Below are 25,294 nucleotides of genomic sequence, written 5' to 3'. Positions count from 1 at the left end.
TCATAGAAGCGAAGAAATCTTCTGGTTGAGACAGAGATAGTCGATTCCGTTGTAAGCAAGAGGAGCATACATCCATAGCTCATCGGAGCTTAAAAGCTGCACATACATTTAGATAAAGCAATTTAAATTAGAAAATTTTGCTAGCTGAGTTTCTTTCTTTCTTTCTTTCTTTCTTTCTTTAAACAAATTCAATAAATCATCATTTTCACTTAATTAATTACCTTGATCTGGACCTGCAAAAACTTCACATAATGGACCGCCTCTTCAAGCATAGTGCTAATATCAACCTGCAAATTAAACAATCACAAAGATGTGATCAGTTGAGGTTCACAGATATGCATCTTCTTATTAATTGGAACGATTAATGATTTAGTGCTTCCCCTTCATTTAATTACCTTTGTTCCATTGGGGACAAGATTCTGTAAGATTTTCAATCGCTCATTTATCCTCTCTCTTCTTTTCTGCCAAAGGAGTCAGTAAAGGTTAATACTTGATTATATTCAAATAAGATATGAATACAATTGGTAAGCTTAGCCAGCTAGAAGTGGAGTGGCAGCTGTTACCCTAGCATAAAGGCTCTGGGGATCAGTTGCCGACCCTCTACTGGCTCTTTGTTTGCCACTTAAATTGAGAGCTGCTGAAGATGCCTTGGAATCTTCATTATTAGTCTCCTGAGAAGCATTATCGTCATCTGAACTGTATGTACTGGTTGAGCTTTGTCCATCTGATCCGCCATTAATATTGCTCTCTTCTCCTTCATTGCCTTTTGGACGCACTTTCTCATTCTGCTGCTTCTTTGACTTGACAGCATTCTTCTTAGTGGTTTTCTGTACCTGCATTTAGAAATTGACACAACTCAAAACATTAGTACACATACATGAACGTTTGACAATACCTCATGTTGATGTAAAGTTTCAAATTAATTGTACTTACATTTCTTGTAACGCGGGGTTTTTTCTTCCCGTTATTCTCAGATGAATTTACATCAGGTTCTGCCGGTCCATGATCAATTAACTTCCTTTTGAGCTGCAGGTCATGGGCATGGACAAGAGCAGTTGTGCATTGATTGATGGGGGAAGTTTCTTCCATTGCAATGTCATGAAAAGCTGGGGCATCATGCAAGCCAATTTTTTCTTCGACCATAGACATACACACAGCATTTGTAACCGGGATATGGTTATTAGAAATATCGCTGAAGAAGAAGCTACTATTATTAAAGGCACTGGTGCTACAATTGCTACCAAAATTACTATCTTGAGAAAGATTGTGCAAATTAGAGTTGAGTTGACGATCAGTGGAATTTGAATAATAAAACAAACTCTCATTATCGACCCCTGCAGTCATGCTCACTACATTGGTGGCTTCAGAAGTGGGGCAAAATGCTGATGGGGTCATGAAATGCAAACCCTCATCATCGTTTTGCTGTTGTTGGGCCTGTGCAAGAAACTCTTGTGCGAAATCAAATTCTTCAGTGGGGAACATTTTGTTAAAGGATTCCCATTCTCCATCGGCAAATAAAACTCCAAAAGAATCCATATTCTTTTTGTTTAACTTAACTTAGAAGCCTATATGGAGAATGAGAGTTGATCTGTACTCTGAGTGTTGCTTCTAGCAAAAACTAGAGACGCACATATATATACACACACACTACATACCTCAACTATTGAGAATTAATTAAGAGAGAATGTTGTTGTGTTAGAGTAAGGATTTGACTTAAATTATTTTAATCAATTAAAAATTCCCAATGATTAACTGGTGCAGGGTCCTAATTCTATGTAACGAACCTGAACATCAGGAGTCCACCGGTGGGGCCAAAACCAGGCGAAGTACAACTCAGAGGGGCCCGGGCCAGCCAAGTTCATGCACGGATAAATTAAAATAATACAGTTCTTCAGTGGCCCTTCAAAGGTTCTTAAGACTTGTCAAAAGTGCAATTAAAATGATAAACGAGGGTGCAAGGGCAATGATTAAGAGGTTACTAACAGTGATTAATTAGTCTCTAAACGGGGATTAGAGCTAGGGAGAATGATAGAATGAGAGAGCATGAGCATGCTTACTAATTTGAAATCGTCAGAACGTGGGGGGTGTTGTTGAATAAAATAAAGAGACGGAATTCTGTTGGCAGATTAAAGAAATAGGGGCAAAAGGACGGCTAACATCGTGGGAGATTACTCTCCTGGCGGGAATTGTTTAAAGTACAGGAAAAGTATCTGACACGGAAACCGCTAAACTCGTTCCTTGTCTCAGTTCTCAAATACGCAGAAACCTAACGAGTGTTTCTTTGCTTTGTACATGAGATCCAGGAACTCAGGATTAAAATTACATGTAGTGTTTAATTGCTCACAATTACTCAACAGCTAGCTGTCATCCTATCTAGCCACATAAATTTATATTCCTTTTTAACCGTTCAAACTCGTGACTTCTGTCACATCTGGATCTACTAGTTTGCAGCTTTCTAAAGAGCTATGACTACTATGGATGTGTCTTCCTTCCATGAACTGACCTATTCACAACACAAGTCACCCTAAGAGAAAAGAAAATAAACCTGCAGCTTAATTTGATGGGATAATTGAATTTTTGCAATGGATACTTCGTCTTGTGAACAAATTGACAGGAGCAAGCTGGCATCTATAAAAAGCTCGATGACATATCCATGTAAGCAGGAATCATCACAAACATCTTAGTTAACAAATGTACGGAATTGAAGACACGCATGCATGTTTAAGTAGAAGTTTAATTCTTATGTGACGTTTCTATTTGGTTATACAGACCTACGCCCACACCTAAACAACATAATGATCATGAATAATTGAAAAGAATGTAAAAAGTCAAGTCACAGAGCTATTACATCAATAATCTCACATAGCTATCTATCTCTCCACCACAGCACTCCACAGTGCACATGGTGGAATTCTTCGTATCTTTTGTTGGATAATTTGTTAACAGTTAAATCTGCAAGTAAACTGAACCTAAATAAACAAACACCAATTCAAGTACCAGCTGTGATATCTTACTTGAGAATAATAATCCGAAACCCTAATAAAATTTTTCTAGTATTCCAAATCCAATACGTTTACATTGCCTGAACAAAGCCATAAAAACACACCAAGATATAACTGTGCTTCTGTGTTCTGGCCCCTTAGATTCCGCCGATCCTCTCGTTCAAATTCCACGCGTTGGATTGAGACTATTTCCAGACTATTTCCTTTTTTCTTTTTAATTTAATATTGTTTTCTTTTTAAGCGGAAATTAACCCGGAAAAAGTTGATTGGAACTGTTCTTGGGAAATTGCACCGGCCATTGCACGACCTATTCCCTTATCCTAATTAAAGAAATAAAAACCAGAACATATAACACAATAAAACTAATTTAGTGGAATAAAATCAAATCTATATATAATAAAGATAGAGTAAACATTTATGAACCCTCAAAATTTGATTTTATTCTCAGTTAATTCTCTCGCCGGCAATGGTTAGGGCTTGTCTCTAAGACAACATTAATAACGAATAACAAAGAGCTGTCTCTTTGCGTTTTTTGCTTCCCAGTTCGCATTATCATTTTCTTAACCTAAACTAAAATAAAATGGCTTGACAGACAGCTAGTTTCTGTATCATCAAACTACCAAAACGATAATTAATCTGATTTGGTCTATTCCACCACCCACTTCCCACGTGTTATTCTTTTGCATTGAGCTACGTGTTCCTCCATTCCACTTATTCCAATTTTTATTTATTTCTCTCTATCATTTAAATATAAATTGCTCCTCTGCTGCATGCTGTGTAAATTTTCCTTTTGGTACTAAATTGATATAAAGTTGCATTGCTTCTTAGTTATAAATTGCTTTGCTATTATCAGTGTTATTAGTCAGTTTAGTCCAATTTACTTGTTTTTTTAACTTTGCTACGTTATAGACAAAAGGACACTTGTAGCTCAAGCCCTAGGCTATCATACAACCAACCTGTTTGAAGATTGGGGGAAATCAGATTAATTTAAGTGCTAATGAATCATAAATTTGACCCATAACTGTAAAGAATAAATGACTAAATGTATATGTATATATGTATGTGTGTGTGTGTATAAAGTACAAATGACATGCAAATACATTTGAAGAAGCTTTATTGGAACAAGAAGTCTAACCCAATTTTTACTGGGATGTGCTTGTTGCCTCGATCTATTACAGGAGAAGTTTAATTCGAAAATCCTTTGATTTAATTGGCTTTTAAAAAAGGAAATAAATATGTTCACGTAAATGGCGGACTCAAACACTTAACCCAAAAGATGAAGTGATTATATTAAGGATTTTAGTCGAATAACTTTCTCAATTTTTCGATATTTTAATTAAATGTTTATTTTATTAATTATACTTTTTGGGTTTTATTTTATATTATTAAGTTACATTATGCATCCCTTAATCAATACTCCAATTCCAAGACTTGGGCAATTTTTTGTTAACTACCTATATCATAATAATAATAATAATAATGATGATGATGATAAAATAATGCCTTGCTAGATGAATTTTAAAATAATTTGCATGGCCAAGGGCTGTTGAGTTACATGATGAGTCTTCCAGTTCGCAACCATTTTCAGCATCAGCAAACGCGCTTGAACGACAGTTCGTCTGTCATTATCATCCCCATTCCCTTATATATATGTATTAGGTACATAAAAAAAAAAATAAAGAAAAAAACGAAATTAACATTTAATATATTTTTTAATTTATTTTCCTATTCAGTTGACATTATTTTATTTGTATCATGTTTATATTTAGCAACGATTTCTACCTCAACTGGTATAAGTGTTCAGAACTATAATTTAACGGGATCATAATTTACAAACAACAAATTTGGAGAAGCAATAACCCAAAAAAAAAAGGTTAAATCGGGCCACAACATGAACTTCATGTAAAAGTAAGCTATATTTCAATTAAAACATTACTTTTCTCAGAAATATTTTTTGGCTTTCAGAGCCTCCAAGCCCCTTCCGCTTAGTTCCGTCGTCCCTTATCAATGTGTGGTTTTCTTGTGATATTATTTGTGTAAAACGGAAAAAAAAAAATTGTTTCATGAAGTTATAATCAAGCTATTACTTTTTCTTGTTGACCCTTTTATTCTTTTATATTTTCAATTTTATTGACAAACTTGAACCTGTATGTGGGATACCTCTAAAAGTCTTATATCAAGAACTTGTAAACATTAAACACAGTGGGTATTTTAGATCGAAGTTCATAATTAATTCGAAGAATTTAGCTTTAATTATCTAACCATTTCTAGTGACTTTTTTTTTTTTCTTTTTCCAAACTGTAAAGCTCAAAATACAAACTTTGTCTATACGGTAGGCGTACGTACAGAGCTCGGATCCTAATAAGTTTATCATTTTAATAGAAAATAATTATACCGACACCTAATAGAATAATTAAAGGATCAAACATGTGGCTAATTACTTTTAACTAAAAGATGAGCTTATACGTATATTTGTATAAAATACATCTATCTAGTAGACTTTCTAATTTTCATAAGGTATTTTATTAACTAGCTATTACATGTAACTACCAGAACTCGAAGTCAATGCACTGCTTTTCCTTTTTACGAAGGCATATAATTATTGATGGGGATATTAATATATAAATGAATTGTCAAACTACGAAAACTTGTTAAATTGGGGGGAAAAAATTAAAAGCTTAATACATTATTTCATGGATAATAGACCACCAAACATAAGCATGGAAAAATATTTAATTATTTATTGAGAAACGGAGAAATAAGTTATGACTACCAAATTAGTCATGAAGAGCATGGGCTATATAATTTTTACATATAGAATGATAATTTTATTTTTCAGTTGACTAGCTGGTGTGAACTATACCAAATATAAATATATTTAATGATGGTTGTTTTTCCGAAACTTAAAAGTCCAACCAGCATCTTATATTTATAGCTCGGACACATGCAATAGTTGTACGAAAACTTATTATGTAAAAGATTTGTACATATATAATATATTTGTTTATTTTTTGAAGTTCGGGTTTCTCTGAAGTAATAGAATATTAAACAATAAGGAAATGTGTTGAAAAAATGAAGCTAATTAAAACACCAATTGAGTATTTAAAGAGCGATGATCATTGACATTGAAATATGATACAACGTTGACAATGCTTTCAATAAATGTAATAAAGCAAACACTTGTTGTGGTCAAAGTATTATTCTTAAAAAAGTAACACCCTTTCTTCTTCGTCTTTCGTTTGTTGATTGGTGTTTTGTTTTCACTCACGAAAGGAAAAATTAAGTTGGAAGCATACGGTGCATGGGGAATACTAACAAAATTTATGATGTTAATCATACAAAGTGTGCCTCATCATTTATTATGCACATCTAATGAAATGATATTAAGTAACTTTCATAGATGGTCTAAGTGTCCTTTTATTTTTTGATAATTGGTATGGTTTTACTAATAGTCATAAGAGTTTTTTTTTTTTCCTAAATTTTTATGTGAGAAACTCTTTTTAATTTTTTTTAATTTAATTTACATAGTTTAGTTGTAAAATGAGTAAAGTTTTAATGATTTAAAAAGGTATATTTTGCTTCTACAGGATGAAGCTCAAATTTTGAGCTTTTGGAGTTGTAGATATTTTAAAGAGTTAAATTATCTATAATATCAAAATTTTGTTTTACAATCTTATTCTATTTCTTTTCTAACTTATCTTCTAAAGAAAATTAATAATTTTTACAACCAAATTTGTGTTTAATTAATAGCTTTACTAATAAAAAAACCCACATAGAAACTCTATTTAAAAACTTGTACTAAACAAAGCCTAATATTTTTTCTAGAACAACAGCAATTTATTATGTATATAATGAGGTAAATTAATTGTAAATCATACGTTAGACATGAAAATATTTGAAAAAAGAAGCACACTAGTATATTTTTACATCAATTTCATATAATGAGGACATGTAAAATTTAATATGAATTTTAACCATACTATACATTTACTAAAATGAAAGAAATAAAAAAAAAATTATGACACAAAGTTCTTGCTGCCTCTTTACCAACGAAGATGTGTGATATCTAAGAACCTTATATTTGTATGTTTGAAAATTTTATATTATTTTAATGATATTTTTGTAAATATGAAAATTGAAAATTAAACTATTTGCTATATTTTAAAACATGAAGGACTTTAAAAAATTGTTCCGAAACGTAAAACTTTCTAACCTGGGAGGGAACAAATCGGATAACTGATTTTTTCAGTTAACCAATTTTGCCCATACGACTTACCAATTTGTTTGAATTTTTCAAATAGTAATTAGCCACATCATCGAATGATTAATCAGTTTCGTGCAGATTTACTTTTCCGTCCATGTTATAATAACTAATTTTAAAAAAATGTAAAAATATCTAATTTTAAGAGTGCACTTGATAGTGATATTTTGTATTTTAAAAAAACGGTTGCTCTAGAGTAAAAACTATAGTCATAGAGTAGAAACTAATAGTATTTGAAAAATTAAGTTACTATTGTACAGTAAAAAATAAAAGTTTTAGCCAAATATTTTACTAATTGGAGTTTAACAGTCCAACTAACACACATCAGTTTCAAACACACCTTAAATCTATTAAGAAATTTTCACGAACCTCATTTACATATTTAAAAAGGTCATTAAACTTTCATTTCACATCTTTCATAAATTAATCTTAGGGTATTATTTATAAATCAACTCTACGTGAGGAGTGGGTAGATTGTGAACCATTTTTTCTCATTCAATTTGAGTTGCTGCAAGCGTTGGGATATAAGTGAATGTAAATGTGCAGGATAAACACTTTTAAGTATAGAGGTCCACTGAAACCTTGGTTTATAAAGCATACGGTCCACTACTATAAGTTTATTTGTATTCATTTTTTAAGCTTTCTTGCTTTTAAGTTCATTTACATTTCAACTCATTTATTGTAATAAATTGTTTGTGGGAGGGATATCACTAAATAAGTAACTATTCAGTAAAGTGAAGCCAATGCCTATGATGAAAAAAAAGGGGGGGGGAGACACTTTATTAGGTATGGTGTTTTCATTTTCTTTCTTAAAATAAATCCAAAACACAAAACCGGACGGAGACCCAAAGAGGATGGCCCAAAACATAAATAAATAAATAAATATAAAAAACAAGGGCTAGAGTCCAAGAGCGGGCGCAGCTCAAGCCAAAAAGGGGAAGAAAATGTAATGACCATTTTCCAATGAGGCAAAGCTCCCACGTACTGCTTGTTTATGCTTGATGATCTTGCCTGCGTCCAGTAAATGAATTTACCTTTTATTTCCTTTTCTTTTAATAAAGAATAAGCAGGCCTCTCTACCATTCCCTAATCTACGCGTAGCAAACGGACTCAATAATGATTAAATAATAAAGAGACGAGTTGAATTCGGTTTAATTCACACATGATACATCAACAACCATCAGATAGAATCTCCAGATAATTTGAAAAGCATCAAATACAGCTGTTTACGGGAAGATGGAATTTTTTCATAAGCCTATCATTCTTAAACCCAACAATAGCAGACAGAACCCAGCTTCCCCACCACTCTTTCCCCAACGTCTTAAATAAAATAAAAAGCCAATGAAACTGCTCTTATATTACCAGATGGTTTTATGAAGTTCTCAAGCTTTGAGCAGAGCCCGAGCGACTAGAAACCCATATGGTCCACAAACATTGCATTTAAACCATAACCTGAGGTCAAGTTTAGCTTACAAGAACAAATAGTGGTTTCTCTCCCAGCCGTTCCCGACCCTGTAATAGAAACAAAGAAAGACACAACAACCCACTTAACTTACACGTACAATAACTCAGAAACAAGCGAAGAACAAAAGCAAATAGCTATAGCTGTCATCAATATAAAATAGTCACTGCTGCCATTAATATAAATTGAGAGGGAACCACAAAGGTAATACTGTGACAATAAATTCAGCAGCAGTGAATTGACCAAAATTTAATACATCAACAATCAATCAAGCAATTTACTTACCACTGTAATGAACAGAAAATGCATACTGCTACTACATTTAGATGTATGAACTTCTTGGACGAGACATTTTTGTCAAGCATAAATCATATGTTTGCATGTCTGTGGCTCTCATTTGTTTAATGGCAATATTTTAATATCTAGCTGACTTTGATCTAAAACTAGCACAGATTTAAATTGATGCTATTTGTATATGACATTTTCATATTCATCAACAAGACTTAAATTAAATGCTATCATCCACTGGGACATTCAAAGATATGCTCCAACTACACTTAGTGAGCAGATTAATCTAAATAATGCTAAGAAACATAAGAAAGAGAAGTGTACATATATATATATATATAATTTGGACACCAGATCCCTTTTTGGACTTTCAAACAAACCTTTAGCTCTGGCAGTTCAATCACGCATGCACACTCAACCACATGCACCCCAACTCGCTCTGCAACAAACAATTGATATGATGTGAGTGGGCATACTTAATAACATGATCAGATGGAAGACAAAAATGCTATTCCTGAAATGAAACACACTCAGAAACAGCATATTCCTTATCTGGGGATCTACTTTGAAAGTGCAGCAGCTAAATAACAGTCGGTAAAATATATTAATAAAACAGCACAGAAATTCCAATAAATAAATAAAACAATCATGCATAGCAACAACAGGAGTAACAGATAAAACCATAAGGCAGTAATTAGGTCATTTGATTGATCAACCCCATCTTAGTCTAATTCCAAATTGTAAAGCTCTCCATAACATTTGATTCCATTTGTTCCACCATACTGATCACAAAGCCACTTTTGACAGTCTGGTATTCCAACAAAGATGTGCCTGATGATTTAAACAGATCAAAACTCAAAAGACTTGACTCTCAATGACACTCCACCTTCCTGTTCAGATTAAGGGCATAGCTCAATTTCATTCAAAAATTACATGCCAGCATCCACCCCTTCAGAAGTAATAGTAAATTGTGTAAAACTCTTTGTAGCATATGAAAAAAGAAGAATGTATGAAGAAAAGCAGGCATTCAGCATTTGTATGCATATCAATATAAATATATGGTTTTGAAAACTACCAAGTAGCCTGATTGCAGCAGACAAGGTCCCACCAGTTGCAACTAGATCGTCTACTATTAAAGCACGCTCCCCTGCTTGTACAGCACCTACATGCATCTCCATTACATCTTTTCCATATTCCAAGGAATACTCTTCGGAAATAACCTCCCCTGATGAGACCATCAAATGGCAAAACAGTTAGCATTCAATAAATATAAAGGTACCAATCCTCGTAACAAGAGTTGCATAACCAATATTTGGTTAAGTGAAACAACCCCAAAATTTTCATTTAAGAGTACCACAGCCAAAAGTAATCATGTTGCTTTATAGCTAAGCGTTGACTCTAGCTAAGGTGCCTGCAATTCCAACTTGAAGTCACTTCTACTCTTTATTAAACTTTTAAATATTGGAACATACTTTTTCAGCTACAACACAACCCCTCCGTTTATTTTAAGTTACATGTTTTTTGTAGCAATTTCATGGGAAGTAAATCTTAATATTCTTCTCATTTTAATTAGAGCAAAAGAACTGAGAATACTACAATTTAGAATGGTTACTCAACCACCAATATGATCATATTCACACTTTCCATAATAAGAATCTGTTGAGTTGGTTTCATAGAGCCATTGTCCATTTATCAAGGTGGGAAAATAACATATGAAATTGGAGAAAGTATGCTTCAAAAAGATTCAACCGTGCACAATAATTTCTACAGAAGTATAAAATATTTGTGGGAACAAGTAGAGAGCAACAGTAAGCATGTGAGGCCAGTTAACACCAAACTAGTGCAAAATATTATAAAATCGTAGAAATGTTGTCATCTGGGATATTCAGACTTCCAACAAAACCGAGTAAAATACCATGCACACTGAAGAGTATGAATGCAAGTGTTGCCAAACGTCTAAGCATTTTGACATTACTGTGATTTGTTCTGTCACTGAAACGGGTACTAAAGCATGTGACTTTGAGCCACACTTCACACCTTAAATTATTATAGATTCTTTGGTTATCCAGAATTTCTCTGGAAGCCAGAAAACTACACAGCCAAGCAGGAGATTACTAAAGTAGATGTAAAGATTTACCAGGAAGCTTCTTAGGTTTCCTCATAGGAACAAACTTTGCCCCAATAGCCAATGCAATAGGAGGCCCAAATATAAAACCCCTAGCTTCAATACCTGCATTATGCGACCAACGTAAGATCTCATAGGAAAGCACAAAAGCTTTAGCTGCATTAAAAAATTCAACTTATCAATGAATTAGAAAGCTGTCACCCAAATATCTGCTATTCCAAATTCATTAATTCTTTAGAAATTGTGTCAGTCAACTCTCCTAGTAGGAAGTCTATTTTTTGCAGCAGTTGGTTAAAGACTCCCAGCTTTCATCGTCAACTATTAAACTGTGTCCAACTCCAATGATGATACAAGTAAAACTAGACACTATAATACTTGAGCATAGCGCTAAAACTCTATAATTTTGATATAATAAATTCATAATTAGTATAGTTTTCCTTAATTTTGAAGGTACAACAGCTAGAGTGTTTGGTAAATGCCCATGTTTTCTTCTTAGAATCATATGTTTTCCACCCACCCACCCAACCGCAGCAGCCATGGAATAAAATCCACAGCCCATGCAATTCAAAATATAGGCACACTCTGGGGACACCTAAAACTTATGCTAGGAAGTGAATTCCAATTTGTTTTCCAATTATAATTTATGCACAAGTATGGGAATAATAATCACGGAATATTAATGTCTTCGGCTCCATTTGGTATTATGATGTCCTAGGTTTCAAGCCACAGCTGCCGTGAAATAACAATTGAAGGTGTTTGGTTAACATGACACATTCAAAGTTGATAATTTCAACAAAATAGTAATAAGAATAATATAAGCTTTTCATCAGATAATTATGGGGTAAAATCAATTCAACTTCCAAACAACATCTGCAAGTGTTTACCAAACATTTGGCAGCTGTGGCTTGGAGCCTTAACAAAACTTGTATGACAACTCATAGCCAGCTTTAATAGTGTTCCACATATGCAATGGAGAGAAAGCAGATAATACCTGCAACAACAGAGATGTTTTTGTCCTTGTACCTCTCAACGAACAGATCAATAGTATCTCTAAAAGCCTTGGTATCAAGAAGCAATGTTGTGATATCTTGAAACATAATCCCTGACACAGTATAAAACCAACTCTGTAATATTAACAGTAAAGCCAGAAGAGTGCGCACCAACCATATGACAAAATGCAGTAGCCATACAGAACAAATTAATATGCACTCCAAATCAACCATCCTCAACGCATAATCGATAAACTACCTGGTTTAGGGAAGTCTGGGATGACACGAATTGCTGAGGAAATCCCAGCGATTCGAGGGTCTTGTGCTTTTACGTCAGCTGAAGCCATTTGTTGAGGTTGCGTCGAGTCACCACTCACTACTCAAAACGCCGGTTATAGTCAGTGAGTCAGCCGTCAGCGAAGGAGAAAGAGAAGAGAAACTCGTCTGTTGTTCTATGCTGACTAATATCGACTAAATTTTTATGGAAGAAAATGGACCAATCTGGTTAAAATGTTTTAATGACAGAATTGCCATTTTTTCGTAAATATCTCAACTCTTGTCTTTTTACTATAATGACCCTTAAACCTGCAAGTTTACTTTTACCCTTGGCAACGAAATCTGATCATTTACGTGACTCAAGAGGTTACAAAAATGTGAAGTCAAAGTGAGAAACATTACCGGTGGAATGCAGAGGAGGGAGTGCAATTCTGTAATTTTGCGAGCGGTTCAACGGTAGGCGAACAGAGGAGGGAGCGGCGATCCAGGGAGAGAGTCGTGTCTGCGTTTGAGATGCAAAGCGAAGGGAGAGGTTTGAAGAGTTAAGAAGTGAAGCTGCAGCATGCATCACGCCTTTCCTTTGGTAGAAAACCAGAAAAGGCAAGTCTGCGCTGGCTTGGAAGCACAAAATTGAAAATCCAGGTTGCATACATGGTAAGTTTACACTGCAGTCCTTTTTGTTTACCGAAACTGCAACGAAGCTAGTAGATTTTAAAAGTCTTGAATTAAGTCCTTATTGTTTTTGACGTTAAAAATATCATTTTTACAGCTAAGATATTTAAAAGACCGTAAATAAGACAATACCTTTCGAGTATTTTTTTTTAATATTATATAAATAAAAAATAAAATATTATTCAAATATTAGTACAACAAATTTTTTAGAGATGACCCGTGGGGTTCAAGTTGACAAGCCATCTTCAATTAATTTTTTATTTTTTCAAAATTTTTAATTTGTTCCGCTTTTTAAAACTTTATACTTTGACCTTTAAATAAAAATTATAGTGAATTGAGTGTACATTAGAGATGAGATCTGGTGGTGAGAATAGGAATGAAGGACGATACTTGGAGGTAATTACTAGGAAAGGACCTTTATTGGCGTGAGGAAAAAATTGAAACATTAGACTTTGTATAGATGCTATTGATTGCATAGTGTATTTTTTAAATTCATGAAGATTATACGGAATCTTAGTTTTGGAAATGATTTGTCTATGATATAGATTATTAAAAAGAAAAAAGAAAAATATAATTAAATTCTAAAAAATGGAGAAAAAGAAAATGAGAAATAGAATTAAAAATAATTCGATGATAGTATAATTTTACCTCAACAATCCTAGTAAGTATTTAAATAGGCAGCCAAAAATGGTCAATGGACCTATCTGCCAAAAAAACTAATTCAGTGAGGACTTGATAAAGATATGTTGGAAAATAGTGATCTAATTGAATTTTCTGAAAACAGCAAGGACTGCAGTATCAATTGCGCTTTCCCCAAGAATAAGGAATAGGACAGAAGTTAGTTGAATGGAGGGCAGTTTGGTCCGACAAAAATCGAAACTTGAGTATACGGCCGTCTTAAAAGCCTAAAGCGAACCCTTGATATGGGCGCAGGTGATTAGTGTGGTGAACAGTAATAACCTCTATCCTACGAGTCACATTTAAGGATTAGGGTAATTGGACTACTTGGACATAAAAAAATAATAATAATGTTGACGCCTGGTTTTTTTTTCCCGGTTAGGGTCGAATTGGTAATCTACGCACATAGTAAACAAAAAAAAAGGGTGAAATGGGTCGGAAGTGGGGGGTTTTTTAGTTTGTACACTCCAATGCTCAAGTCAATAGAGTGTTTTTTAAGTTGAATTTTAAAAGTTTTTATTTACACAAGTGTCCATACATTACGTTTTTGCCCTCCCTTCCTTAAAAATACCTTTTGAAGATAAAAATAGGGCATGATTCATGAAGTGGGTGTCATTACCTTATTTTTGGGGTGTGTAGTGGCTTAGTTAGCTACTTTTCCTCGTACTCTTGCGATTCTTTCATGTTAATAAACGTTATCTCGATATTTTAACTTTATTAACTTGTCTTTTTTTATTTATTTAAGATTTAAATCGAGATCTCTCAACGAACACCTTGAGGGTTCTTAAATTCCCACCTATCCACCTTTGTCTTTACCTTTGAGGGATCCAATTCCTCTTTTTTGGAGACCCTGAACCCCCTCGAGATGATATCAGTCATCAATTTCCAATATCAACAATGAACATCATTTTATTTTTGGACTTAAAATCTATTAGTGTACATTGTATAGAACCTTTTCAGTTTTCAAGATAATCCCAAAAAAAAAAAAAAAGTGACTGAAGTTAACGCAAATTTTGCAATTTTTTCTTTATGTACGATGATGTATTGTGATTTCTCAGTTCTTTGCTGAGTACAGCATTGAAGTGACTCTTACCTAACATAACAACTAGAACCAAACAACAATTGTTTAATTAACAGATATGGCAACTAGGCCTCGTTAATGGGCCCAATCCGGAATCCCCTACGCAGGTGCTTAAGTCGGCTACCGATAATGGCCAGCACCATAATCAAAAATCACATTTCACAACTACTACTATTAAGCAAGTTGGAGCAAATAAATTTACCCAAACTTTTGCGCAATCAGTGACGGTGGTTCATGTTTGGTGACGATATATGTTGCCATTTACATTGAACTTACTGCCGAAAAGAAATAAAGGCAGTATTTGAATCTGATGCTTCGCAGTATAAAATATACAATTCAGAAAGAGAGATGGGTTGATTTGGAGAAAGTTGAAAAGTTGTGATTAACTGTACAAAGTGGTTCGTGTAGACAAGTGATTTTGTCCAAAATTGCTTCTGATACTTATCTAGACATACTTATCTAGACATGTCATATTCATTTTAGGTTCGAACAATGCCAAGCTTTTCATTTTCTTAACTTGCAGTGGGGGAATGTATCTGGGACGTGTAATTTTCAGTGTTTAATTGAAAACATGGAAATCGCCGCCGTCCAAAAACATGTGCTGCTAAGTGCTTCTTAGCAAATTAGCACTCAGTTTCGTCTGGAGGCTAAACTTAAATTTTGTCTATGTAAGCAATGACTTCAGGTAATTCAAAGGGGAAAAAATTTAAAAAAAAAAAAAGCAAGGACTTCCAAGTACCTAACAAATGTATTTCACTTGTAAGCACGGCTCAGAAGTCTAACGAGCATAGATAAAAGATCTACGTATACTAGATGCGAGATCTCACTAAAATAAATGAGTGATATATTACTACCACTATTCATATTACTGGAAGGAGATTTAAATTTTAATTTAATGGGGCTCAAACTTTGACTCTCATGAGTGAAACAGTATGGAGACGGGACATATAAGAAATTTGAAAAAAAAAATGTAATGCTATATGATAAATACTAAGAAAAGTTGAAAAATTCCTAAATTAGTTAGTATTTCCAATATTTTTTCTTCTAATCACTAATACTTCTAAAATCCTAAAAATTAATTATGATTTTATTAGTCTATTTCTCTTCATAGGGATTAACGAATCATAATTCTCTTCTATACTTTAATATTTAATTCAAAAATATATTTTTCAACTTATTTCTAAATCTATTGTTGTTTAAGCTTTGACAGTGTTAACTTATTATATAGTTTCTTTTTCAATTTCTAAACAAATATTTTATTCTTTTTTAATGTTTTGGATGGGGATGCGAATCCTCATCTATTATAGACTAACACTTGCTCAAATTATAACTTAAACTAATAGGCATAATATGCATTTACGGTTGGTTGAGCTACACCCAAGGGGCAAGTAATATTTTATTTTATCCTTTGATAATTCAATAATGAATAAGTTTTATTACTTAAAATGATATCAGATTGAAGTTTAACAGTTTTTTTTTTTTTACCTTTTTGAGTATATATCTAAATCTTATTTAACCAAATATTTTTTTAGAATATGAATAAGTCTATTGAAAAATGAACATATTAACATATTTCAATCTTTTGAAGTATTTTACTTTTAAATGATGTTAGTAAATTGTTATTCAAAATAAATTTATATTATATCTATATTTCAATCTTTATTTTCAGCTTCCGCCGCCTACTCTCCCCACATTGAGAGCAACAAATCGCCATTGGGCTTATTTTTTAGAAAATGACCTTTTTTTTTTCAAAGGATTTTAGATGGGTGCTAATGGCAGCACTCTTAGTATTGACTTGGTCAATGGTTCAATGCATCACAGTTCACGACGTCACGGTGGGGGCTACGGGGGGCATAGTCGAGCAAGTTGCACAAAGTCTAGAACGGTACCTCAAGGCCGCCATTTTATTTTTGGGTTTTTTTTTGGGGCCGGGGGGGGGGTTTGGGGTGAAGAAAGCTCACCTTTTATGGCCACTTGCTCTATAATATTGTGACACTTTTTTTTCTAATATTATACATAGCTAAAAAGGGAACTGATTGCAGTCAAATTTATTACATATTTACATAGCCGACTGAACTTACAGCTCTGTACAAAATTCTGCGTAATAGAATCACAATCACCAAAAGTTGAGACATAAAAAGCACTCATCAGTACCACCTTTACTTTCCATGAATGGCCAAAAATCATAGATTTATTATGTAATAATCAAGGCTGCCTTTTACAAAAGTCAGAGCGTTCACGATGCATCGCTGTAATCAGCCCATGGAATCGGTTTGCTGATTATTTGCAGTGCTAAAATTGCTTGCTCCTCGCATTTGGATTCGATATCAAAGTTCGCCGAAAAATGCGCAGGCATACGGATGCGGATGCTTCCTTGTATAATCCAAGCGTTCTAGAAATATTGGATACATTAACCAAATCCTCAACTCAATAAGAAGATTAAAAGGATGAACGTATAATCAAACTAGCATTCAATGAATCAAAGATTTGCTTATAACTGAGTATTCGACTGTGTTAATTAGTACTACAATTACTAATTTGATTTCAAAGATTTAATAAATACTTTAAACCTTGCAACTTCCAAAAAAAAATGTGCCTTTTAATATGTTATTATATAAGTAGAGGCAAAAATGAATGATTGCAAATTTTAATATTAATATAATAATATCCATTGTCTATTAGCTCGAAGCGTAAATGAACACACAAAAATAAGTTGGATGTGTGTGGCGCAATGCACGCAAGAATTTTCACCTTAATTAACATGTGCGCTGCCAGTTATAAGAATAGAGAGGAATTGGTTCTTTCTTGAATCCTCAACAACCACGTGGGGAAAAACATTTAAAGTAGTGAAAAACGAACACGTGGCATTAGTGACCGATGCTAAAATTACGGACTCTATTAGCCAGTACTAACTCCCGGTGAATGTTGTGAAACCATAACCAGAATCAATCGGATCAAGATTCTCTCATGATCTGATTATATCATGAGTAAATAATTTAATTATTGATTGGTTGTTAATAAATAAAAAAATAAAAAAAATAAATTTTATTCATATATTATTACTAAAAAAATACATAATAAAATATCCTTAAAAACTCAATAATTCTCGTATCAACTGAAGATCGTGTTCCGAATCAACCACCACAATATTCGTGAAATATCTTGTAGTGTAAGATTTCAAACACAATTAAGAGGAAGCGTCCCATCATATTAACAGAACACATTGACTGTGAGCGCACTTGTCTTGCCCAATCACATTTAATTTACTTCCTTTTGGCCCTAAATGAAAGTTGATGATAGAGCACCGATTCGAAACTTTTCTCCACCACGCTAAGAAATCGTCCCATCTCCCATGTGATTTGGCTTTGGCCCTTAAATAAATAGTTGATAATACCAATGGGCGACCGACTTGTTGCCCAAGTTTTTTCAAAAGAAAAGAGCACATATGGCGAGAAAGGTTAACTACTTATTTATTTATTATAATTTATTTAATGAACATAAATATTTATTAATTTTATAATTTTTTTAATTTTTTACCACTATTTATTTTTAGCAAAATTTTTAAAAATTAAATGAGTTATTTTAATTTTATTAATAAAAATTTAAATTTTAAGTTTTTAAGAGTGAAGACTGAAATTTTTTTATAAAATATTAAAATATCTAATTAAAATAATTTTAATAAAACTTTATTTATGCAAACACTAAGGTGGCGTTTATTTTTTTGTCTGAAATCTGAATAGACCTGAATTAATCTGAATTCTGAATAGATCTGAATGTCTGAATCTGAATAATATGTTTATTTTTTTATCTGAATCTCAGAAAATAAGTATTAAGTTGTTTATTTTTTTCAACTTAAAAAGCTGAAAATATATACTTTTACATTTGTATCCTTATTAAATTTGAATGTCAAATAAATAATAAATTAAATACCACAATATTTTAACATTTATAAATAAAACTATATTCAAGTGAATACATAATTATTTTAGAATTTTAATATATAAAATACTATAAATTTTAAATTTTATCGTATATAATATGAGAAAGAAAAAATAAGGATATTTTTCTGTGGGGTAAATGTTTATGGGTGAGTTTTGCGATAGACATGAAAAATAAATTATAAAGCAGGGATATTTTTAACATTAGCAAGTAATTGACTTAATTCAGATTTCTCCATTAAGTAAAAAGTAAAAAAAAATGACTTATTTTATTAAGTCAAAATTATCTAAAAAATCTCATTAAATTATAAAAATAAATACCTCTAATTAACTTAATTAATTAAATTAAGTCACTTTAAATTATTAAGTTAAAAAATAAACGCCACCTAATAGTAAAAATTATATTTAAGGAAGCTCCGTGAAAACTACCTAAGTAAGCTCAAAACTAAGAAGAAAAATCCCCGAGCTTGGCTGGCTGCTGGCTGCCGGCTGCTACAAGATAACAATAACACCGCGTTTGGTTGGAAAAGTAGGTGATTTGACTTGGAAGAAGTCTGCAAAGACTGACTGACTAAAAAGCTTAATAGCCCCACATGTAGTAAATATTGGGCAGGGGTTTGACCGACTTGAACCGCCCTTGGTCACCAAGAAAGCTCATGCCTCAATCCAATAGCCAAACGTGCTCCACTCCCTTCTGCCCATTAGTACAGTATAATACAAAATATAAGCTTTATTCTTTTATATTTTTAATTTAATTAAACTTGTTGCACACCGTCGCTTACTTTCGCACCACTTGTCACGCAACTTCCTTCTCTTCTCGTCCGTCTTCGCCCCTTTATAAGCAAACCTACACACACTCTTACTCAACTCACAACTCACACCTCAAACATTCTGAATCTGAAATTAAGCTCTCTCTCTCTCTCTCGCTCGCTCTTTCACACTCACTCTTGGTTTTAGATTCAAAAGAGTAACGGAGATGGCACTGGAAGCTCTCAACTCTCCAACTACTTCGACGCCGCCGTTTCACTTCGAAGAAGCTAATCTTCACTGCCTTGAGCCATGGACCAAACGCAAGCGCTCAAAGCGTCCACACAATCCTCCAACTGAAGAAGAGTATCTCGCGCTCTGCCTCGTCATGCTTGCACGTGGCACAACCTCCACCGCCGCCTTAACTAACTGCAACACGACCACCACCGCCTCACAGCGACAGAAGTCTCCTGCTCCATCTACTGCTGCAACGACGTCGTCCTCTGACCAGAAGCTTGTCTTCAAGTGCAGCGTGTGCGACAAGGCGTTTTCTTCTTACCAAGCCTTGGGTGGTCACAAGGCCAGCCACCGTAAGGGATCTGGGGGCGGCGACGAACACTCCGCTTCCACTACCACCAACACCAACGCAACCGCCACGACCACCGGCGTACCGAACGCCACTGGTAGGACCCACGAGTGTTCCATCTGTCACAAGTCCTTCCCCACCGGCCAAGCCTTGGGCGGACACAAACGTTGTCACTACGATGGCGGCGAGAAGAGCGGAGTGACGTCATCCGGGTCCAGTAGCACTCACAGCCAAGTCAGCCACCGTGACTTTGACCTCAACCTCCCTGTCTTACCGGAGCTCTCCCCTGCTTTCTTCTTCTCTGGTGATGACGAGGTGGAGAGTCCACTGCCGGCGAAGAAGCCGCGTCTCTTCTTGCCCCCCAAAATCGAAGTTTAATTTACTTAATTGCCACTTTTTTTTTGTTTTTGGGCTACTTTTAAGGATGTTAAGTTTAGGCAAATATATTTCGTGTATTTCTTTACTGTTACTTGCGTCAGTGACTAATTTTTTTGTGTACATAAGCATTTGAGATTCTCACAGTTGCTCAGCTGTGACTTCGTGATTGTGATTTATTCAATTAATTTTTTTCGACTTTAATTAATTAAGAAAAACGCAAATTATTTATTAATGGGTTTAATTACAATTTGTTTTTTAAAATTTTTGGAATTGTAATTACAGTTGTTGAATTATTCTAAAATGCGCCGCGTCAACTTTAGGGTACTTGCGTACATGCGCAACAAGTAAAAATGGGCAGGACATGATGTAGAGCTCAGCACAACTGAACCGCGTGAGCGGCGCGGCAGAGTTTGTTGAGACTTGGGTTAAAGCCACTTACTTTAAGCATGAACCACGACAAAACACCTTTGATACTTGAGAGAGACGGTTTTTTTCGCTCAACTGTTAGATCAGCAATGCAACACACGCACATACTCCATCCAATGCATGAGCTTCGAGCTCACGCTCATGTGCAATTATTCTGTCAATTGCTTAACAATATTAATTATTACTATTAATTATTATTATTGATTAATTGTTAGAACTAAATTTAATTATATTAATGAGGTTGGATGAGGATGGCTTGATGATAGGGGATGTTTGGTGTGGTAGTGCGGATAAGAAGATCAGCTTCGGCCTTGGGGATATTTTCGCACGCGGTTTACGTGTGGAGGTGATTAGGATGACAAGTGTCCTTACTTATGCCAATTCCCCTTCAATGTATTTTTTTTTCACCGGCTCCCTCTCTCTCTTCTTTCTTTTCTTGTTATGGATGCCGACTCTTCAATTTTGATTCTCGAGTGTCATACTATTATTTGCCCACGACATGTACAGGTAGCGTTTTGCATTAAAAAGCTAGAAAGGTTTTTGTTCTGCCTTTGTGTCCTCACGTTACATGTGCCCAGTGTTGACATGATTTCATCCACGCAACTTCCTTGAATTTGGTATGTGGAATCACAAGCATAATGTAACTTGTATGCGGGTGAGAGAAAGTTGAACTTTTCAATTAGTTACGTTCAATAATATTGTCAAGTGTCACCGCATTGCTTTTATGCTCAAACACCTTCGGGTGAGCTTTCACATTCGCATTGCTCCCACAAAGTCTCCTAAAACGCGTATTGCACGACTGATAAAGAATTGGATGATGGAATGGAACTGAACAAATTAAGCTTTTTAATTAAGTTCAATGCTCCTTTCTGTGGGGATCTGGCGCAATTTCCGTTTGTTTGTACATACAGCTAAGAAATAAGATGACGGGGAAAGAATTAGGCTATACTTAACAAATTGGGCTGGCGCAAACCAGCGGTGCCCATGAGACCAAAGACCCTTTCTTTCCCTAGGTTAAAGCCTCATAATATACGAAACAAAATTGAAGAAGAATTGCGTGCGGGACTGGTCTGGTGTTTTGACTGTTATCGATCTCGTCCAAATTAAAAATAATGAACGAGATAAACGTTATGTTAATAATATAGTATTAACTAGATAGACTTCATGTTAATCTAGTATTAACTAGATAGATCTCGATGGTTATTACAGCAAATAATGATGAAAGATAATTTTAGAGAATAACCAAAGTCAACTACCATAGCCAGTGACAACAGTGAAGTCTCAACAGAACACCAATTGGAGCACAACAACCGCGTTGAACTGGAATTGGAAAGAGTCGAGTCGCCCATTGAGAAGTGTCAGCAATGTTTCCTGTCAAATTCTTATTCAGAGGAGGTCACTGGAAGCTTCCATATCAGGTTTCATTCAACTCTCTAACTCCAGAATTCTCTCTCCAGTCATTCATATGAATACCATTAAGGCATTAACCCCTCAGCACTCAAGCAGCTAAGTACTCCAATCTCCCTACGAGCTTTTCAGGGTAGCCCTAAGCTGATCTCAACTCTCGTGAAGTTAGAGAGATCTTGTATAATATATGTATTAATAGTAACGTACGATTAATTTAATTATTTTCATATAATTAGGAAAAATTCAAATGAGAATTTTAGTCGCAGTCGTCTTTTTTATTCATATTATAGAGAAATGATAGCACGTAGGATTTCCAAACGTGGCCCACCCAAGCCCCCAGAGTTTTATTAGTTAATTAAATAAAACTCAATGATTAAGGACAGGTCGGCAGACTGACTCAAGTAATTAAGTGGGTCTGTGGGTGGATCATAAGGATGACGATAGCATGACCTGCATTAATTAGGATACCCCAAGTCAATATTAACAAATTTAGCATCTTATTTCCACGGTTTGATTTTTTTCAACAAGAGGTTGAATTTGCATGTGGCGTCTAATGAAATTGGTTAGTATGCTGCCAAACAACCCTTCTTCTTCATACTCGAAGCTTCTCTCTTTGTAACAAGTTCTTTGCATCATTTGACCGTACGGTAAGCCTTATCAAGAGGACGGCGTTCTAGTTTGGTAGGCGAGGAAAAAACGGATCGGAAGGTGTGAAGTCAAACATTTACTTTGGATACATACATACATACATATACACACACATACATACATACGTAGTGTGAGAGCTCTTTTTTTTTTATGCAAATATATTATTAAATCATGTAATTAATATAAAGTCATTTTTTTTTTTTTGATTAGAATGGGCTCTCAGGGAGCTAAGGCAACACTAATCGGGAGTGTGCAATCCCATACGCATCCTTACAAAGTATGCCAACAATTCCAGGAGGAGGAGAAAGGAGAACATGCAGTCATATAGGGAAATTTAATGGTGTGTTCGCACAAAAAAATGAGAATGTTAACTTATTTAGTATGCACGCTATTATTTATTTTTATATGGATACATTTTTAAGTCGTGCTGTATAATAAAATTATTTTTTAGTGATATTAAAGCATATGATTTTATATTGTAATGAAAATTAATTTTATTAAATCGATTTAACATCTTCGTATTTAAAAAAAAAAGGCTTATATATTTAAAGCGTCACTAGTTGCGGTAGATAACTAGTAAAGTTTCCCATCACAACTCCTTTTTCGTTTTCTCAATTTCTTTGCTCATTGTATAAAAAGGGTTTGATGCTGATTACATTAATGAAGTCAAGTTATGCACAGTTAATCGTTCACTAGATTCAATGTAATAAAACCAAACGCAAAAGAATAATAATATATATTATTTGGGTTTTTCCGGCATTAACGAATATGCTCATTTCTCTTCCACGTGCAAGTAGCAGCACAGAAAAAAATGGTTTATTAATTATTAATATTTAATAAGACTTTTAAAATAAGAATTTGTGGGGCTGGACCACTGCATTGGGCCGATGACGATCCCCATTGATGTTGAGCTGGTGGAGTATGTAGAAGTCTTGTTCCCCGCATTGGATGAAATCAGACCAAGTGGATGACATGTGTCTTCTTTTGCTACCACTCAAGATGCCGGAGTATTATTCTCATAAAAAGAGATGGCCCAAAAAATAAAATAAAAAGACTGCCATGCCCCTGCTACGCATACCACAAATGAAGCTCGAGGTCATTGAGAGTTGTGGAAATGCCAAGTGCAAGTTTTGAGGGCTGTGGAAATGCCAAGTGTCAGTTTGTGCTTGGACTACCAGAGCGCACGGTGGAATTTGTTTAATATGAATAAATAAATAAACAAATTGGAAGGCAACTAGTTCGGAGATTGGATTTGCTTGCTGGCATGGTGTTATTCGAGTTTGTCATTTATGTTAAAATTTTGGTGAAATTAGAGGAACACGAAACATTGAGAAATTTTCCTCTCTTATCTGTGCGTTTTGACGCTAATTTTGATGTCGTTATTGTGTACAGAGGGTCACCTTAAAACAGTCCGTTGCTTATGGTTTTCACTTTTCAGGGTTACTCTTGCTCCTTCCCCAATTAAATCCATAAAAATTAGACCACCCCCCAAATTAAGCTCATATCTAAAAATGATCAAAGATACAGTAACACAAACAGTAAAACAAAAAATTATTACATACAATGTCTAAGAGTAATTGGCTACTCAACCAGGCCGAGTGATGACCAATTGCCCTCAATAATGTTAAGAGTAATGATTAAATCTCTTTTTACGAATTTATCATTCATCTTTTATTTATATAATTTGGGTGGGTGTAAATTACCCCCTACTAACATGTTTTAAGTAGATATTACTATTTAGGATAGTCCAAATATATTTCTAATTATACTAGTAGATTTCCGATTGTTGTATAACAATAAATATTAGACAAAAGAGAGTTTAAAAAAAGAATATATGCACTCAAGAAAACCTCAGGTCGAGGTGGGAAATATGTTAGTTTGGTTCGGTATCGGACTAAATTGAAAAATTCAATTCAGTTCGGTATTGTCTTTTAAAAACTCATTAACAACTGGAATGAAACTGAGATTTTTATTATTTTATTTTCTTACGTCCATTAAATGATGCTACATGGCACCATTTTAATATAAAAAATATTGAGGGATTTTTTCGGTTCAATTTCAATTTTGAGAATTTGAATTGAGAATCGGATAAAAAATTTCGGTTGAGTTCGAATTTTTATACGTAGATATTTATTAAAAAAAATCGAATCAAACCCAAAAAAGAACAAAAAATCAAAATGAATCAACCTTCAGAACCGGTTTGTTATTTTAGTTACTATTAATTATTGTTAATATTAATTTTATTAATATTATCGTTATTAAAATTTATTATTATTAAATTATTATTTTATTTATTATTAATTAAGTTGCTGATTTATATTAATTTTATT

The 25,294-nt window shown here is 34.0% G+C and overlaps 2 protein-coding genes and 1 pseudogene across 3 annotated transcripts; 1 reads left to right on the top strand and 2 right to left on the bottom strand.

The window, feature by feature from the left end:
- On the bottom strand, positions 1-1,536 carry LOC18042544 (transcription factor bHLH84). The gene is made up of 5 exons (XM_006433564.1): positions 934-1,536; positions 564-833; positions 396-461; positions 222-287; positions 1-96 (listed from the first exon to the last, which is right to left on the bottom strand). Exons 1-5 carry the CDS (start codon positions 1,534-1,536, stop codon positions 1-3), a joined length of 1,101 nt encoding a protein of 366 aa, XP_006433627.1.
- A 6,834-nt stretch (positions 1,537-8,370) lies between these two features.
- Positions 8,371-13,025, bottom strand: LOC18042543 (adenine phosphoribosyltransferase 1, chloroplastic). 2 transcript variants are annotated; one of them, XM_024184196.1, is made up of 7 exons: positions 12,806-13,025; positions 12,387-12,598; positions 12,130-12,240; positions 11,151-11,243; positions 10,089-10,238; positions 9,394-9,452; positions 8,371-8,775 (listed from the first exon to the last, which is right to left on the bottom strand). In XM_024184196.1, exons 2-7 carry the CDS (start codon positions 12,472-12,474, stop codon positions 8,728-8,730), a joined length of 549 nt encoding a protein of 182 aa, XP_024039964.1. In that variant the 5' UTR covers positions 12,475-12,598; positions 12,806-13,025; the 3' UTR covers positions 8,371-8,727. The 2 variants fall into 2 exon arrangements, with proteins under 2 accessions (XP_024039964.1, XP_024039963.1); XM_024184195.1 differs by having other exon boundaries at positions 12,387-12,503; positions 12,806-13,024.
- A 6,599-nt stretch (positions 13,026-19,624) lies between these two features.
- LOC18042542 lies at positions 19,625-20,644 on the top strand (annotated as a pseudogene).
- The last annotated feature ends 4,650 nt before the right edge of the window (positions 20,645-25,294 follow it).

Source organism: Citrus clementina, unplaced genomic scaffold (assembly GCF_000493195.1).
Source record: "Citrus clementina cultivar Clemenules unplaced genomic scaffold, Citrus_clementina_v1.0 scaffold_5, whole genome shotgun sequence".
Lineage (NCBI taxonomy): Eukaryota > Viridiplantae > Streptophyta > Magnoliopsida > Sapindales > Rutaceae > Citrus > Citrus x clementina.
Note: the sequence above shows the minus strand (reverse complement) of the source record. Positions and strands in the feature narration are given on the sequence as shown.